At 43.6% G+C, this 19,922-nt stretch overlaps 1 protein-coding gene across 1 annotated transcript; it reads right to left on the reverse strand. All coding sequences in view use genetic code 11, as the record gives it.

Moving 5' to 3' along the window:
- Nucleotides 1–12,406: 12,406 nt before the first annotated feature.
- EGR_05685 (hypothetical protein) lies at nucleotides 12,407–18,731 on the reverse strand (the record flags this gene model as incomplete). Its single annotated transcript, XM_024494934.1, has 6 exons — nucleotides 12,407–12,952; nucleotides 13,044–13,591; nucleotides 13,952–14,390; nucleotides 14,544–15,032; nucleotides 17,064–17,629; nucleotides 18,236–18,731. The coding sequence occupies 6 exons, from the start codon at nucleotides 18,729–18,731 to the stop codon at nucleotides 12,407–12,409; spliced, it is 3,084 nt and encodes a 1,027-aa protein (XP_024350630.1).
- Nucleotides 18,732–19,922: the final 1,191 nt, after the last annotated feature.

A 19,922-nucleotide genomic window follows, 5' to 3' on the forward strand; every position in this document is an offset into this window, starting at 1 on the left:
GGCTAAACGCCATTAAAGTGTCAACTGAACGAAAGAAACTTCAATGAGGCCTCGTCCGCATGGACTTACACTTAAGCAAAAAATTCATACGAAAAGCAATTGACCCACTATGGAACGTCATCTAGGCCAGAGAAGTAAAACAAACTTGAAAATCTTCTGATGACTACGAAAGAACGAGGTACGACCTGATAAACAGTAGTGACTACGCCTTCAACCACTATGTATTAGTCGAAGCAGAAGAGAGACAATGGAGAGCTTCGGGAACGATGGTTAAAAGAGAAAGGCTGCGCACCAGAAATAATATCCGACAGCTTGACCACCATATTAGTGATATAAGGCTTAGCTCATGCCTCCCATGCGACCAGACGGGACATCTGGACACCATTTCTCCAGCCAATTACAGACCAGTGTCAAGCCCGCTAAGGTACAAATGACCCCAACGTTCACAATGGGGGCATCAACATTCAAGTAGCGGAGAATGAGAAAATCTGAAAAAGATGCATGACTGTCTATAGTCACCTTCCGTGAAAAAGTAATCAAGCCAAAGTCAGAGTATTTGTAGTAGTTAAATGAAGCGAACCTCACCGACTCCCAAACTGATCAAATCTGGAAGCATACAGTTATCCAACAACAACAACAACACCTCAATTTAAAGAGGTGCATATTAAACACCCAAATAAACTACTATTCCATCTGGGAGTAAATTTCCACCGCTAAAAGAAAGCGCATGAACCTCGGGCTATTTATACCCTAGACAGACGTCGTAGCGCACTGCCTCCAAACCACCTTTCCCAACACTCTTTCCCTCCCTCTCGCCCGCTCGGTCACTCAGCTACGACCGATCGTCACATTTTTATTAATTGTGACTCAGACAGTCAACGGAGCAGTTGGAAGCATGCAATTCGATGACCTTACTATGAACAGGTGCCTACTTCACAGGTTAATGTAGCAAAGCGCCAAACTTTACTTGAACTGGCTGGAAAACACTAGGAGGAAAGAGCGGAACTGAGGAACAAAAAAAAGGTATTTCGGACTTGTGTCTTAACCAATGGTAGTGGATAGGTAAATGTGGAGGTGTTTCTCAGAGAAAGATTACTAGAAAGGTGGGATAAGTGGTATTGTTAGAGCTATCGTTGGGGCTCCCGATTATTCAAAGATTCAAGAGGTGAAAGACCTTCGATCAGCAATTGAAAGGATACAAGGATACAAGCCGCCCAGCTTCTTCGCACCGAACTGCATAACAATCAAGTAAGTAAGGTTTTTGTGGTCAAAACTAAGTGACTACAGAGAGCTTCTTAAAGCAGTCAATTCGTTGAAATAAGCACCATTATAATCTGCGTACAATTCCTTTCCAAGCTTACTGCCACATCAGTTTCTATCTCACTTTTCCCCGTGATTATCCGGTGTCGACAGGTAAAGTTGATAACCACTTGGGGAAGTAGCATTAGAGAAGTACTAGAATGAGGTAAAGTAGCACCTCTCTCTTCACTCCATAAGAGATCATTTCAGGAGTAAGTTTTGCGGCAATAGGAGGTCTTGTGTCATCTTGTAGGGACACCACCTTCTTATTGACAACCGACTGTGCCTTCCCTTTTCTAAAAAGCCTTTGTATTGGTGCATCTTTGAGTTGTGCCGAGCAAACCGGTCTCAGCCGTAATGTTGCGTTCAGCAGGAAGGGAACAGTTATGACTGCAACGTATCACAAACAATTCAAGAATAAATATTTTAAAGATAAAGAGGTGCCCTAGGTGCTCTGTTTAGGAGCTGTCACTGTTGAGTTTATCTGCCTAATGAACGTCAAAAAAAAGTGGAAAATCCATTTCTCATCTCAATGCAGTCACTCAGCGAACAGTGAAATGCACATGTTTGAAAAACGTTAAAGAAGGGAAAAACACACTGGTAGCTCTTAAGGCTTGTTTTCGCCTACTAATGCATATGCCACTCATTTACAGAGGAACTGAAGAGGGTGTAAACAAACCGTTCTATCACTCACGTCACGTTAAGCACTACCGCAATTCCTCGACATTTTAATTGTGAATTATTGTAATCACGATAGCCTTCATGAGCGTGATGCTCTGCTACTGTAGATCACACCTTACCCAAGTCTGATGAAAAGCATCTATACCTCTATAACCGAGCTCAACTCAGTTCATAAAGCACACAATTTCGAACTACATTCAAAAGTAAAGAAGCACAGAGCACAAACGAAGGGGAGCCATAGGAAAATAAACAATTACATGTAATTTACAAGTCCCTGCATATTATAACAAGTCATCGCGGTGATCTGCATCCAGAACTGCACGAAACTGTCTGGTCATTCAGTACACATTCCACTTGTGGAAATGAATAGACTTTTACCACTTGTTACTACCGCTTTTCTATGGGTAAAACAAAAGCACGAATTGTAGACAATTTACCTAAAATAGGTTCTTTTCCCTAGACGAGTATTCGTCCTTTATCAAATAGGTAGAACACTTAACTCTCGGAACATCAAAAATGACAAGTAGGCATCAATCTTGGGCTGCCAAGATTTGTAACTTGGGTTAATTCAATACCTCATTACTTCGGGTCCACGGTGCAGCTGAATTCACATTTCTCTTAAAAAGCAGTAACATGTAAGAATAAAAACATTCCGCCCTATCTTTAGTTGGAAAAGAAGGAAACTCCAAAGCAATTGGCTCTGGTAAGGCCATAGTATGTTCCATTAAAGGACAATCACGCACACCAATAAGGGGAAAAATAACTAGCCCCCCAAACTTGTTAGTTTCAACCTGCCTCCTGTTTGAAGTTACACATCCAATGCCAAAAAAGCGGAATACCCAAAAGACAACCTAAACAAAACCTTGAGGGAAAGAAAACGTTGTGCCTTAAGAGAGGCTACTTCTCAGAAAAATACTTCATGACTTGACACCTCAGTGAATCACCACATTCTCGCATTGAAGACCTTGGCACAAGCCACATCATAACTTCAACAAGGCAACCAGCACAAGTGGAATTTGTTCAACACTTTCACTACCAGTGTCACACGCACACCTAATGGTGTGTCGCAAGTAGATGGGTCAAGATTGATATAATAAAAACTACACGTAGAATGCCTTTGATCTGAAAATAATTACGTCCATCTAGATTTAAGAAGCAGTTGAGGTCAACAAAAGACCACTGCAACAGGTGCCGTATGAGAATTGCAAAACATCCACACTGCGATGGTCACTTTTCCCCTGACTCGAGCAGTGAATAGACTTAAAGGATATTCAAAACTCCACAACATGCAAGACGAGACAAAAGCTTCCTCGTACACTGTCAGTGAGACATCACCGCTGCCAACTACTGAGAGCAAATCGATCCCCGTAGTGGACGTTACCTGAAATCTCACCGATACTCAAACTGTTATCATTTGAGAGGGCAACTGCTCAACGGTCTTTTCAATTTATAACAAAAGAAGGACGTAACAGCATAAGAAATAGACTAGAAAAATGTTAAAACCGTAAGCTTGGCGGACCCTGGGGGTAGTTATGCACGTCGCGCCGGCTCTTATTCCCCTTAGCACTTTCTGTCTAAGTCGGAAAAGATGCATCGGTTGAAAATTTGCAAACTGATTTGAGTAAAAGATGATTAATTCAAAAGCTTATCAAAATAACCTTTGAAGATTTTCCGATTGCATCGAACCATTCGACCAAAATAGTCGACTAATTGAGAGTGGTAAAGAAACAATTCTTTAAACTGCTCCAGATAAATAAGAACTCACCTCTGGCGTTTCATTGGGCGAAAGGATATCCAGGAGCTGAGAGATGATGTCACGGTCGAGGAACCACTAAAGTTGAGACAAAAATGAGCAAAGGGGGAGAAAGTCAACGATGCAAGGGTAGGAGAAAACTGCCTCCTTAAGATAGCATGGAGTTGATTTGTGTAAATAAAATAGAATAATTCTCATGAGGAGAGAAAACATTGTCCACCAAATCCTTAAAATCGGGGGGGGTGGGTGGGGGGTAGAATTCAATCGTGATTATGCACGGTACTTTTGGGACAGGAATACTACTTATTAAGTTATTCAGCAACCCGACAATAATGAATGACACCCGTGGCATTCATAGATGATCAAAATGTAGTGACAAACCAAAAGGATTTTGACAAAGAACACTAAGGGACAAGGAAACACAATAGTCAGCAAACCTTCAGAAAGGAGGTTCCAGCGATTTAGCTCCTTTTTTCTGATGGAAAGCAGTCAAATAAGACGCATTTCATTACTTCGTACATGAGCATGAAAGATGTCAGTTTAGCAATGGAAACACCAAAGTTAATCAAGTGTGTTAATGTATATTTGAGAGGTTGAACCATCACCAGCAGAATTGATCAGCTGTTAAGTTGTCAAATCCTCCAATAAGCGGAAACCGGTAGTGACCTTAAAAGCATACAAAGTGGAAATGACCTATCCCGTGCTTTCAAAAACGGCTGTCAGAAACCGGAGAGACCCATTTGATGATAAGTTCACGCGATGACAAAAACTTGTATGAAAGAGCATGTGAATCTAAGCCATGGTAGAGATAGGCAAGAGCGAAGTTGGATAGGGCAATAAATTTTGACTACTCACAATTCTTCGTCAATCCTCCTCGCAAATGGGAATGAACAACTATTCACGAGGATTTGCCTCCGTCAACTGTTGGCAACTTGGATAGTGAAGCTACCTTTCGTATGATGGGGGATAGAGATAGGAAGAAGGTATTTTAGATGCTCGAAGCGTTTTGTTTTACATTTGGAAGGTTACGATGCCAAGAAGACTGGCGATCTTGACTGATTCTGGGTTTGGAAACTGCCAACAATTTTAGCTGCGTACAAAAAGGATAGAACTGGCACAACGAAGGTTTACAGTAACTGCACTGTATGGAGGAATGGGAATAGGGTTCGGTTGTTAAAAAACAAGGAAAAGTATATGTGAGTGATCACTATTAACAAAATGCGTCCCTCACAGAAAAAGTGCCGACAAGTTCATTAGCACCGAGTGAATTCATTAAAGATTTCGAAAGTCACTCCCAAAAAGCAATTCAAGAAAACATTAAATCTGAATAGTTGTGAAAAGTCTGCCAAAACACGCCTTTTTTGTAGAGATGTTCAAGCCAACTAGGGGGAATAAATCATTTCCACGATGCGAGACGATATCAGTGATGTTCTGAAGGTCGCAACACATCGTATCACGCACCGCACCAACACTAGAAAGAGCTACTACAGTGAAATCACATAAAGTCACATAGTCTGCTCCGAAACAAGTATCAATTTCACAAAGATGATGTGCGTAAAAAAGATGCAAAGACAGTTTACTTAAAGAAGTAGGGGTATAAACAGTTTCAGCGGCATTGAAGGGAGGATAGCAAGGCTTTTGGATTGCTAAGTTATATGGAGTCTGGCAAGTAGTCGCTGGAGTAACAAAACTTGTTTTGACATACAGCAAAAGTCAACGTCAACTGGGGACTGGAGACTAGGAAATTCCCAATTCGGGCAGAAAAGGAATGCGTATTAAGCCCACCTGAGCCACAGCATACTGCTGACTGTTATCCTGATGCGTCATTTCAATGAGTAATTCACAAATCGCCGGCGATTCAATGTGACGTAGTAGGTTGGAGAGAAAATCCGGTTGCCGAGCCTGCAGATACGGCACCAACTGAAAAGATGACGAATTATACTACTCGCAAGGAGTCGAAAAGGGCAAAGCCATTTCTTTTTCAAAGGTAACCGTTATACTACTAAAATCAGCGAGTAGCAGCACCACAGGACTCAATAAAACGATCCTTCAATGGGTTGGTTATGAAATTACCACTTCATAGACATCGGTATGATCCTTTATGCCTTTCAATGGGTATTCATATTCGTGGCTTCGTTTTCAACCCGATTCGCCCACTTAAAAATATGTCTTTCCTAACCTTTAAATAGATGTTACTTGTTGTAAGTTAAAAAAACGGCAGAAAATCACAACTTATACCAATTTGGACCGCGGTAGGGAGTTTGTCCGGGTAGTGCCAAATTAGAGAGGAAAAGGTCGCAGCCCTCATTAGCGGTGTAAAGCACTGTCCTAAAATATCCATTTAGGGTCACACCACCAATTAGGGCAGGTAGGTAACAGCGTAATGTCTTATTTCTGGACAAAATGATTATTTCATCATATTCTGAGTGAAAAATCCAATTCTACCACAGTTCGGCCTAATCAAAGGTTACTTATTCATAGAGCTCAGGTATAATGAACATTTTCGGCTAAATTAAATGCGCTTTTTATAGTTGGCACGCCTGCTAGACTAGAAAGGCCTAGTCAAACGCGAGACCCAGCTGCCAGGTGAGGTAAGACGCCGCGGTTTGAGCAAATTCTTAAAACCCACTTTTTACGGCCTTTAGCCTAATCTTCCGAGAATGGTGCCCAGTCACACATTGCATCAGCAGACCACAGAGAGTTCATGCAGCTTTGCATACATCCCACCACAATCACTTAGTTTGGGGGGATATGCTAAGTGTATGAATTGCTGGTATGCACACACATGCGTTCTTTCATCGATATAGTACACCTTATTTTTACCCTTTGGAGCCATCAAAACACAAGGAACTGACTGGACTCAGTAGAAGTGGTTCCAGCTTGTCTGCCTCACGAGTCGAGTTTACTGGGTTCCAAAGCTGAGACCTTCGAGGTGGATATTTTGCACAGTATTTAGATATCGTGCGATTTGCGGTGATAGAAGAGCGAGGTGCCAGAGATGCATGCAACATATTCAGGAGGACATTGTACCTTGATTACTAGGAAAATGCTTGCAGTTTACGATGGGAGGGGAATGCTGCTCTATCTTCGTCCTCATCTCCTCATTATTCCCAAGATGTTTTTTCCAGGACCACAGGGTCATCAGCTTTTCTTGTCACCACTGGACGACCACATGATTACATCCGAAACAGAAGAGATAGATGGGAGATGAAAGTCGAGATAGAAGCGAAGTTAACTGTAGCTGGGCCTTTTAAGCTCCTGTAGACACAACGTTGCACGAAAGTGGAACCCGCAGTAAGTGAGTTTCAGTGGAACGACTACCATAAATAAATCGTTTAAAGAAGCATTCTGTGACTTCAAAGGTACGCCCTTTTGAGGTGCACTGATTCCCACAGTGCGATGTGGGACTAGAATACACTCTACGCCACGCTTCACTGTACTTTCTCTCAACGCACACCTGTGGGAGTTTTACACAACTAGTCGCTACGTTAATAGAAGGGTCAAGCTCTTTGTAAGGTACTCATTCAAAAAAGACTGCCCTACGAACAAGGCTCTATTATAAATTGCAATGATACCAGTTCGCCGACTTCGGTCGTATGGACTATATACAGTGTAGGGTGGGCCTCTACAGTCCAAAATCTGGAAATCGACAGAGAACTGATATGACCTCAATTCTGCTCGTTCAAATTTTCACTTATTATAAATGCGACGTGAGCAATGTTCGATGGCGTTTTGTTTACTAGAAAGCCCACATTAATTGAAAAATGAATCGGTGTGGCTAGCGGAAAACGCAACATACCAGGATACTAGTAACATCCTGTCTGAAAGAGTGTTGATACTCTTGGTCATGATTGAATAGCAGTCGCTTTTGTACCGCAGTCGGCCCGGTAGTAAACACCAAAGTCGGTCTTGGCCCCGTGTCCAGCACTACCGATACAACCAGTCACAAGGATCCGACGCACAGCGTATTGACAATTATGGTCAATGAGGTCAAGTAAGGTCAAAAAGTAGGAAATTTCTTATTCAGTTTGTGCACGAGGATGCGTTCAAAACTCCACTTTCAGCAAATTACTGATACCCATGAATTAGCAGTCAATCCATGTAGGATTTGAAGCGAATGCGCTAGCATTCACTGCTGCAGCTGCCTGTGGCTCACCCACTTACTTATTTCATATACGATAAGGACTAAATTAAACTACTCGAGGGAAATTGCCTACTCAAACCATCGACAAACGCAATTTCATTCATTAGCTAGCTGCACCCTCTCTGCGCCAAGGACTTTTCGTTTGTGAGCGCTTTGATCGGATTTAGATGCATTGTACTACCATAGAATATAGCGGTTTGACCTCATAGCGAAAACACTGGCAAAACGACGATTGCTGAGCAAAACGCAAATATTAAAAGACAAAGTAGATATCCACTCGGCAAATTAGAAAATGAAGTAATCAGCTATCCAGAGTATGACGATTTCAACCGACCATAAGCATAATATGGCAGCCTTTGTGATGGCGATAATGCACTTGCCTATGCTTTAATTTTACAGACCTAAAAGGCATGCTTTCTGCTCAAAGGTAAAGGGGTGTCTTGAAGTGGGGAAAAACTAGAATGAAATGACTCACGAACCCATTTGTGTATTGTTTCATCAAAAAAATAATCACTTAAAGCTTCCAATGCTAGGGTCATTCGGACTTCAACATTGCTAGCTGAGTATTTCGTTCATAACTCTATGTCAAAAAACTGGACCACCGCGCATTGGGAAGGAGGAAACGGCTACAGCGATGACTGTGCATGGGTCAATTGAAAGTGGCAAAATGTCTACATGCCCTTCGCACAGTTTACAGCTGTGCAATAAACGTCTTTGGGAAAATAAGCCCAAACACCGGAAGAAAATCAGTGCGACGAGTCGAGAACATCCCTTGCAAAAAACTGACATACTCAGTCAACTGACTTGATAAATCCTCATTCTACGAGTTGGGAAAAAAGGAACAGAAATTAAAGGAATTTAAGAACAGTATCCCAAACATTGGTCTTGGAACAAAATGAACAAACCAATGGCAGTAAACCAAGAATACGAATACCATACTATGTAAAAACTTTCATGAACCACTCCATATGTTGGGCCGTTACAAAAAATAAATAAGCCTGCCAATAGTAAAGAACCTGGCTCATGAAAATCTACGATAGTTTGATGCAGTGGAGGTTAGCAACTCGGCGCAGACTCGACCTCAGTGCGCAATTTTGAGTGCGGAAAGAGCATGAAATGCAGTGAGAGATTGGCCCGACTTCGTAGTGATCGATGCAGAGAAGTGACCCGGCTAGCACTAATGTGACCTATTAACATCAATATCAGCAGACTTAGTTTATGCAGCAACTTCGACATGGTAGGCACTTATAATCACAAGCAGTGCATGTCATAATGCCACTCACATAAATCACTTCAACCCTCCAACATCAAAACGGGCCCGCTGAAAGCGATGCACACACTATTAGCGCCATTCAAAATGAGTGGGCAGCGACTATGAGGTAATATGATAGTTTGGAAACTTGGAATTGTGAAATTAATAGTTGAATGCATTATTAACTAGTTCTAATTGCTATATGATCGAGCTAGCCGGGCACAGGCAGAGAGATGCCAATAGAACAACCAACTAAAATGTTCCATTTAAGACGCATCAGCGGAAAAAAAAGGCAAAAAATAGGCCAAATGCATAAACTTGGTTATAAAGAGGTTTAAGTTATTGACGGGGAGAGTGAAGATCTACCAAAAGCGAGATGTACGACACAACGAGAGAAGACAACGATTATTAGACGGGAAATACAGATACGAGGAAATCTGAAATGCCGCAAAGCAAGGAATGGAGATAATGATTTAAAACTGCTATAAATATTACCAGTCGGCCCACTTACTAGGCCAAAACGCATCAATTTCACCAAAGCAAAAAGCATTTTAAGGTCTCAAACCGTACCTCAGAGGCCTTGAAGTAAAGTAAATTGGTCATGATTTTGACAAAGAAGCCGGCAGAAAGAGGATTGAGCGGCATAGAGGTGTCTATGAATGTTAATAGACTTTCCACAAATGGCATAGAGCCGGGAGAAAAGACATTATTGGCATCATCGGCACCTGTCTGGCAGCCCGTAGAGACGAGAAAGTCCACTAAGGCGGGAACACCACTGGAGAGGATTTCTGCCGCAACCGAGGGACGTCTAGGATAGAAAAGAAAGGCGAAATTTTGCAGAAGTTTGAATAGAGTAAATGCTAGCTACTTTAAATAGTTCCCAAAACAAAAATGAAGATAAAAGGATATTTTCGACAACAATTGTTTAAGGGTTGAGAGGGAGATAGCATATAGAAAACACAACGCATGTTCAAAATATGAGGCAAAACTTTAAACCCAGTAGTAATAAGTCTGAATGTAAGATGTACTTAGCAATATTGACCGCGTAAATAAGATGTTGAAGCAACAAGACAAAAAAAAACAAGTTATAGGAACGTAAAGCTCACTTAAATCGAACTGCATCAAACGTGATATTTGACTGGTCGACCACCAATTCAATAAGGTGCGATATACGACCGGGATTTAAGAGGCTAAAATAATTTCTAAACAGGGGTTCGAATTTACTAATTGATGACTTCTGTGCACCGAGCCATAACATGCTGTATGACGTAATCATTATCAAGGAATTCCTCAAGAGTCGTTTCCTGCAAATTCATCTGGCAAAAAAAGGAAAGTTACCTCTGTTATTTGAGGTGGAACAGCTGCACTTTCCCAAAACATTTTTTTGGTTAAAAGCACAGACAAATTGCATAATCGCCTGCCCAATGGGAAGGTCGGCTATTATAAAATTTGAGATAAATCAAAATGCGCATGCTAATCCATTTCATCTGCCGAGAGTGCTGGTAGCTGTGATCGAGAGCTGCAAAGCAAGTGCAACAAAGTGTTTAGAAAACGAGCACTGTCTATCTGCTCTTTGCCCATGTACTCTAGTACACGAATCCCGCTGAATCCCATCATTGAGTTTAATAATCCCTCCATTTGATTAGTGGTAAAAAGGCAAAATTTTTGCCGGTTGTGGGTTAGCGAATGCTAATTTTACAATTGTGACGTCACTGCTCTTCTCTGGAGGCATATTAAGCCTTTCCACTGCGGAACGAAATTAATCACCAAGGTACTTGTACAAGCACAAGCCACCAAATAAATTTTTGCAGTGACATCTGCACCATTATTTTTATTCCTCTCATAGAATTGCGTGTCAGGACATATTTAGCACAAAATTAAACAATCCAAAACATCTTCATACCCAATTTGATACGTGCATCATTTATAGTAAAACCAAGACTGAATTCAAGCCATTCAGTTGATATGAAAATGCCAAAACCCCCCAACTTGGGATTGTAATATTCGTGGGGCATCATTTGCTTTCAACGCCGCTTCGCCATGAAGATTGGCACTGCGTGAACTCCTCTACGAGTGATTACCCTAAAACCATCAATAATTTTATTTTAACGGGAGAAGAACTCTTTTAAGAATGCAGACTTGAGCAAATTTTTCTGCTTAATTTAGACGCCCTTCTTTCGCTGACCACGGCCAATGATACGCCGATTCAATGTTGACGTGTTAAGAATATTGACTGCGATATAATTTGACCCGCACCTACGACACCAACTAAGTGAATCCTGAGAACTACAAATCAACAGGCCGCCACCTACATGGGCTGGCAAATGACAATGGGTATTGGGTTATCTGTCTATCGCTCCTCACCTCTTCACAATTGGTGTAAACAGGTGAGAAATAAAAAATAGAAATGAAAGTAATTGGGGTTGGAGACAAAGCATTCGGAAGAAGCTTGACTCGTCGGCGTGGGATTAAGCATCGCGGTATCGACCACTCCAACGAATCGCCCGGAAGGATTCCCCCGGACAACTGTTAAAAGGAAAATCAGAGACCGCACCTTGCTTCCGAAAATGGTGCAAAATTGCCCCCATACTTTGATGAGAACTCCAAACATCGAGTCGCATGAACATCAACTATTCCTTTGACGATTCCCAGCCCAACCAATCGCGACTGAACCCAAGGCAAGTAAGTAACACACCAGCTCCCCTCCCACCGCCTCCAACGGATGCAATTATTGCTAGAGGCACCTCCAAACCTCACACACTCCCAATCAATTCACTCATTTGTGGTTAAATTTAGAGGTAAACATCCCGCCAACGCAAAAAAACCGAGAACCCGAAGTCCATATCCTCACCCGTAGTTTCCAGGGCCAACCCGAGACCAACTGAAAGGGGAGAACAAGCGAAAAGTCGCCTCTGGGAATGCTATAATCTGAGTGTAATTACTTGTATATATATACGTATATTCATCCTCCATAGAAAAAAATGGACCTCGTTACAAACGGTCAGTGCAATGATCGAGAGTAGTAGCAGCAATCGCAGCGCGGTTTTAACGCCCAAATACATTCATACATACATTCTTACTTACATAGATAGAGACATCGGGCTGAGGAGGGTATAGATTGGCCGCGAGTATAACCTTTTTTAAATCAAGCGGATGTCGAGACAAACAGACCGATTAACTACATGCATACCGCACTCTTTCATGACAATTTCGTATAAAAAAAATTGGCTACGCCGGGTTATTTACACAAACAAAGCTGCTGCTGCTGCCACCACTACTATTGAGTATTGTCCGCCACCGTGGCCAATACCATCACCGAGTGCGACTGGTCCGCTTCCATCGACACCACTTCATCACCTCCTACTGCACCGCATTGTGACTGATGCGCCAGGTACCGTGCGGTGCAGTTCTGTCCAACAAATACCCTTGAGCAGAGCGGACAACCGTAGGCCAGAACCATCTGCCCCACAGCATCAGCGGCAATTTCCGTGGCTAAGACCATCGTGTCAAAGATTTCGGCAGCGGCACCCCCCGCTTCCGCTACCTCTGTGACGGCTTGGAGGCTTTCAGCAGCCAGCTGAAGTGGACACGACCAGCCGGGAGCATCGGTCATCAGCAGATGACTATCACGAAGGCGTGTGGAGGTGAATTTGGCCCCACAACCGCCCTCTGCAGCGTGATTGGGACAGGGCATTGCTTCCTCCTGTCCTTGGTGCATCACGCGGATGTGGCCGATCAGGTCTCCACGGTGATGTGGACCAAAGAAAATACGGCCGCAAGCTTGACAGCCCAACTGCTCACAAGTCGACTCCGGGTTGTGGTCCTACGCAAGGGTAGAAAAAAGCGCTGATTGGATTCGAATGTCCACTACAAGAGAAAGTCTGACAATGACAACGACCAGAGGTGCGACCTACCAGTTCCATGTGAATGTACAGCTCCTTTGCGTTATCCAGCACAACCTGAGCCTCCGCACCACACAGACGACAAGTGACTAGCGCGTGGTCCGGAGACGTCTGGGCCAACACCATTTCCAGTTGACTAACCGCATTTGGCGGTGGTGGAAGTTCCATTCCATCTATCACCGACGCCGGCGCCACCGCAACACCCTCTACTGAGTGTACAGCTGCGCCAGTGATAACGGTGCATGTGTTCAGCTGCTGCTGCGCAACTGGCGCCAAAGACTGGTGGAGAGTGGCCACCGTGGTGGCGGCCGTTGCGGTATGAATACCAAAAGCACGCGTGGAACCCCTTGGACGTCCACGACGACCTGTCCCGCGACTGCGCACTGCGCCGGCACCGCCACTCCCACGACCTCTACCCCTTCCACGCCCTCGACGGCCTGGCGTGAAGGACCGGCGCATTTGCAGGGAGTTCTCTACACTCTCCAGTAGATCAGGGTCGTTCAGCAGATCCGCTGACGTGTAGATTGGAGCACCTAGGGACTTTGAACGACCTCTTCGTCCTTAAAATGAAAAATAAGAGAAAGTTTTTAAGTTCTTTCAAGATCCCAGTCACATGGTGCGCTAAGGCAGTAATTGTGTATCTGTCAAATTGCGTCCACGTTGCTCCAAAGTGGTGGTTTCAAAAGGGAAACTTCATCGATCGCCGAAAGAGATCCGAAGAAGGAGGTCTGCCAAGATGGTTATTCTGAAGCAACACAAAAACTAGAACTCCTAAAAGGTTTGGAATTTTGGACGACCTCTTGTTAAATAAATAAAAAGTGGAATTGCAGGTAAAATGAGCAATAAAGGCCACATTAATGCTTAAGCAACTCAACACACCGCCAAAGACGGGAAAAAAGCAACCGAAAAAAGACGCGTACCACCTCTTCCCCTAACCCTCCTCACTCCGGAGCCGCCTTCAAGCCTAGTAGCGGCTGCGATGACCGATGCGGCGCTAGCAGCTGGAGCGCTGGCGATGCCGCCAACCTTGGATCCATTCTCCACCTCCCAGTCCTTATCGTCTTTATCATCGCCATCGGCTCGGCGACCACCACCCTCAGCATCAGAGTCAGAGTCGGGTGCAGCGAGCGCAGAGGCGACGGCGGAGACAACTGCCTGCTGCTCAAACTGCTCAGGGTGGATTTTGGCCAAATGGAGCTGGAGCACCTCGGGCGAGGTGAAGGCTACGAGCTCGCAAAAAGGACATTCCACCGGCTCCATGTCAGGCTGTCCGTAGAGCACTGCATCGAAGTTGGCCGCATGTTTGAGTACCGCGTGACGACGCAGCGCGATGTAGACGGGGTATGCCATTCCACAGAGCTATTGAAAGCAAGTGAAAGATGGCTAGAGAATAATCTTGTTAATGTAATTGAGGACTCAGCAGCAGTAGCTAGGACTAAAGCGACAGTTAACGCGATTCGCTATCAGCTCCACAAATATCCGAGCAAGGTTGTTTTGAGCCCTCTGACCCACCTGACATGGGAAGACCAGTTCACCAGTGTGCTCAACCTGCAGATGCTTATCCCGTTCACGCAGACTTGATAGCGCATTATCGCCGCAGATGGGACACACGTAGACCCGGGTAGAGGCCGGTTTTTTGGCGCTATCTGTTGCAGTAGTGGAAGAGGGAGGTGGCGAAGGAGGTAAGTCCAAGGGCACATCGAACACCCCTTTGGGGACTGCATTCTTTCGTAGTGAAGCTGGTGTCGGTGTTGTTGCTGCTGTTGTGCGTTTGCGTGGTTGGGGTGCTGGCGTTGGCTGCTGTTGTGGTGGCGGTTGCTCATCCTCTTCTTCCGTCTTATTCTCCATTTTTGCTGTCTCATTTTCATTTTCCTTCTCCTCGACCTTTTGCAGTTCTTCCTGCTGTTGCTCCTCTGCCTGTGGATGCTTTACCGGAGAGGTGGACCCCGGTTTCACAAAAGCTTCCGCTTCGGCTGTTGGTTGTGGTGATAGTGTTGGCTCCTAGAAAACGATCAACGAGAGTTGTTAACAGGACATTCATTAACACGACTTCAACCACTTCGGCATCATAGTCTGCTGCCCTTCGATCTACTGAATACTGACAACAAAAGTTCGCTGGCTCTTGTATTTATGTATTCATGTACACCTCAGAGGACTATATTGGTAAGACCAGTTGGCAAACTCGATTCGGGAAGATGAAAATTCTAAGCTTCAAATAGGGCGTATGCTATCGATGGCCAAATCTGTAGACTCGTTGCACTGGCCTTTGGCAAGTGCCCCAATTTCGGATTCTACACAATGGCCAGTGAGGGAGTGGGAGGGGATCGCAATGAAATAGATGCATTCTTAAGAATGTGTTTACCATGGACCCAAACGCAATGAGTTACATCACAGCATTAAAACATGCAAACTCTCTTCCCCACGCTGCTTTTAAGTAAAGACTATTGCACAAGACGACTAGTACACAAATAAACTCACTGAGAAACAACATCCAGTCTTTAGTACGCCTTTCAAGTTACTCGAACAAAAACACAATTCGCCTTTTGGAGGATATGATATTCAAGAAGTCTAATTATGTAGCCTCTGCATCCACTGATGAAATAGGTAGCATTCTCTCCATTATGCGAAGTCATCGTATCACTTTCCACCCCTGTCACTGACGTTCGAAATAAGGAAGCTATGCAGCAGCCTGGAATTTGTATTAGTGATGCATTTAGTAAATCAAATTGTCAATTGAACAAACATTGTGATTGATAATATTTGAACGGAGCAGCATGGAGTTTCTGGGAAGGTAGGCCTCTCGACGCATCTTTACGTTAAAAACGTCTTCCCATATTTGCGAGGTTTATAGCTAAGCATTTAACCAACCCGATGATACACCATTTTACATCAGTCCATCAGTGATTGCAAAGGGACGTAGCCGCACATTAAAGGTACAGAAAAAATGCAGCAAAAACCTGTGCATATTGGCGCATCTAGATAATAGGTATGCAAACCCAAAACAATTTTGCGATTTAGAAGATGAGCGCGGTCGATTGATCCAAAGCCATCCAATATCCAAAGTGGTGGCAGAGGCTAATGAGCTAAACACCGAAGGTATCCAAGACTGTTGGCAAACCACGAGTAGCAGATGATGTACACTATCTTTTTTTAAACTCAGCAAATTCACACGGTAAAAAGACACATCAATAGATGAATAAGCAAATCAATGGACCAGCTTACATGTATAATTTTTTAATTCCACGATAGAAAAACTAATCACCATCAGTAAAGACAAAATCTACCCAAGCTAATAGTGAATTAAGGCTCAAAGCGAGCCACAAAGCTAACGGAGAGAAAGATAAGCAAGACTTAAGGCCAAACGACTGCTAGCATGGATAGCAAGTGCAAACAGTGAATGAAGCCTTTGCAATAAAAGTGAGGCGTACGAGGAAGATGTTCTTACATTACTCAAGTAATAACTTTAACAGTCGATTCACATACTCATGGGGTGGCATCGAACTTGCGCTCACTCATCACCACGAGTTAATAACTTGAAAAGAGCCATTAATTTTTTGCAGAACCAGGTAACTAAAGTTTGGAAAGCTGTGTTGCTCAAAATAAGGCTAGACTATGACGGTGACGGCAGCTAGCTACGGAGACTGTAGATTAAACAAATTGTCGGACTAAACCCAAAACATTAAGGCCAAGTGGAAGGTGCCTAGGTTCACTAGGTGGATAGTGTTTCTGCCGGCTGATTTTTACAATATAATCATTGGCAATGCGACACACGTCGACAGTGTACGGAGAAGATTTGTATGGTTTACAACTAAAGTAAAATTCCTTAGTTAAAATAGCTTAGATGATAACTTCATGATATAGTAGCTACTGTTCCCTCTAACCATCCTTTAAAAAAAGCAAGCCTACGGTGTACTAGATTGCTATCCTTGGGGGCAGCATGAAATCTAGACGTAGATAAAGCGCACCTTCTGGAAAGGTCAACAATATTCAATAAATAGTTTGAATATGTAAAGAACCCCCGCGCCTGCTTACATTTCCATTAGTAAGCTTCTCCTCCTCCAGAGTCGGTTTTAACTCTTCCGCTTCGTCGCCTTTTTCTTTAGCTTTTACTTCTTCCTCCTCCAATTTGGTATTGCCCTCCGGTGGTGGCGACGGGACAGTAATGGACACAGGTGAAGCCACCTTTAATGGGGGCTGGTACTTTGGCCGCTTTTGAGGCAGCCCATCGCCCTCCGCATCTACCGCGACGGACCAAGACGAAGTGCCAGGGCCGGTAGCGGTTGCTTCGAAGGTGGAGGCAACATAACCGCGCACGCCGGGGAAGCGCACTGCGAAGGCGTGACTGGCGCTGGCAGAGGCGGCTGTGAGAGCAGAGACGAGAGCCCTCGTGGGCACTTGAGTGGGCCGACGAAGGTAGGGTGGGAGGCGAGGCACGGAGAGACGGGCACCGCGACCGGCACACCGCGACATGTGCGAGGCGAGTGAGGCTGGTGGTTGCACAGCGTCCTGGGCGCGCAGAACGAAGGTGCACCATCCACACCCAAGACAAGTCACCACGCGGTGAGCTACATCGTCCGTGCGCTGGTACACCATTGAGGCTAGAGATTAAGTAATTGATGAAGTTGTCGCAGCACTCAAGCTACAATGGTCTCGAAAATGTGCAATTTCTTTTGCAGAATAGTTGGATCTCAGATGTATGTAGATATCATCAACTATAATTACGTGAAATAATTTCGAAGTGTTCATTAATGAGGCAGTAATACAGAAGACCAAGAAAAACCATTACGGAAGCCACAATAGAAACGGAACCGATTTTGAGCATCGGCACTGTCTGCAGTTATGAAGAGTAATGCCATTCTTCTCATAATGTGAATCATTTGGGCATACAAAGAGGCCCTGCGTCGCGATAATTATCCCTTTAAAGTGAAACGGAAAATAGGCCTGGAAATAGTGAAAATCTTTAACGGATGATAAAACTAGGAACTACAGTGACGGAAGCGTTGCAATTCCCACAACAGAAATGAGAATTTTTTACCCTTACCTTCACCGAAAAAACCTAACGATAACGAGTCATCTAATACCGCTTTTCGTGGCACTCACCACAGAACAATGTAGTGAGCAAAGTCAAGGCGCTTAATAAAGCTTTTCATCACATCTACATTAAAACGTGCTGATAATAAAACTTGCTAAATGAAATATCTTACCAGGACTTGGGCGCCAATGAATCTGATGATCGAGCAGGATGTGCGAAGTGAGGTCTTCCAAACGTGGTGAGGGAATCTTATCAGTGCAGTATGGACAAGAGAGTTCCTTCACTTCCGAATGCTGACTCCCAACATGGGCGTTAAAGTCATGGAAGTAGTAGGGTTTCGACTCGGCCTGGCACCCATCACGAGGGCAGAAAGGACAACCGGGCAGGGAGTCCCCCATAGGCAGAATCACATCACCTTCTGCAGCGTTGCGAGAGTCGCAGTCCTTCAGATGATCGTCCAAATCCACGTTGCTGGAGAAGGCGCTGAGGCACTGCCAGCATTGCCAGGTAAAGTCATCGGTGGTGAAACGAATGATCTTGGCTCGCTTTCTCTGCGGCAAAGCAATGTTAACACTTATGGGACTGACTGGTGATTTAATTAGGGCGTGTTTTGCTTTAGCCGGCCGACGTGACAAATCCTTTGACTCTGGTGAAGAGTTATTAAACATTGTCGTAACTAGAACAGAAAACAAGTTTTAGTAAGATTATAACAAGACCGGATTTAAAAGGTTCAACTTTAGAGTATTTGAGGCGTAAAAAAGAGAGGAAAATCAAGACTGGAAGCATTCAGTGAAAATACCAGTGCGTGAATGATAAAACCGGTTAAAATTAAAAACCAAATTGGATAGACAACACAAAGAAAGCAATTTTATCACCAAAATAGGGCAGTAGGTATTGAGCCAAAAAACGGTGGATAAAAACACCATGCCGATTGCATCCGAAATTTGCAAATTAGAAGCGAAAAATCAAACACGAGGGCAAGTCACAAAAAAGTGTTCTAAGCGGATCAGAAAATGCAACTTCGAAGAAGCACAGTAGCTTAGATGAAGAGCAATAGGTAAAGCTAACCAAAGTACAAAACTTAATTTCAGATAGTAATTTAGGGGAATCGTCTCACTTAACCAGAATTGTAGTTCGACCACCCTAATGGACTTTAAATATGGCGGTTCCGCCTGTTTGTGCAAGCTCAACTGTAAGCAGAATTGCATCATGTGTAGGCGATGCTAAATTAGAGAATTTTTGCGCAACTACCACTATATCCAAGATTTTTACATTTTAGCTTTAACGAAAATTATTCCTAAATGTCAGTTTTTACGGTGAAAAGTATTAAATTTAAGAATAGTTTAGGCTGTCGGCACAATAAAATAAAGGCTATAAAATGCACATATTCTGTAAACACAACAAGATCATTTTATTTTTCGCAACAAGTGTCACTCCCTACATCTTCCGTCCCTTGGTATTGTTTTCAAAATCTGGGCTGATTTGCTTTTTTTTGTTGGTCGTGGTATCTTCTGTTATAAAATACTTCCTGCTTATTATCCTGAAGCTTTTTGAATCTTGCACATACCGTCCTCAAATTCCTAATCTCTATAAAGTAGCTTAATCTTCTTTTACTTTGCTTCAGCTCTTGTTACTGAATAGCGAGTTTTTATCAGGCACATTCCTCTGAACCCAGCGGACTTGTGAGTGCTTTCCTTTATTTTGATTGGTTCGGGAGTAATTTGTGTTACAAGTTATTTCATGATGCACACTGCCACATCCTTTAACGTTTGCAGCGCTGGCGCGACTTCAATCAAAAAAGCTGTTCTCTTTTTACATATATGCATACATGCAATGGTTCAAATAAGTCCTAATATGAC

This window comes from Echinococcus granulosus (assembly GCF_000524195.1).
Source record: "Echinococcus granulosus chromosome Unknown EG_S00044, whole genome shotgun sequence".
Lineage (NCBI taxonomy): Eukaryota > Metazoa > Platyhelminthes > Cestoda > Cyclophyllidea > Taeniidae > Echinococcus > Echinococcus granulosus.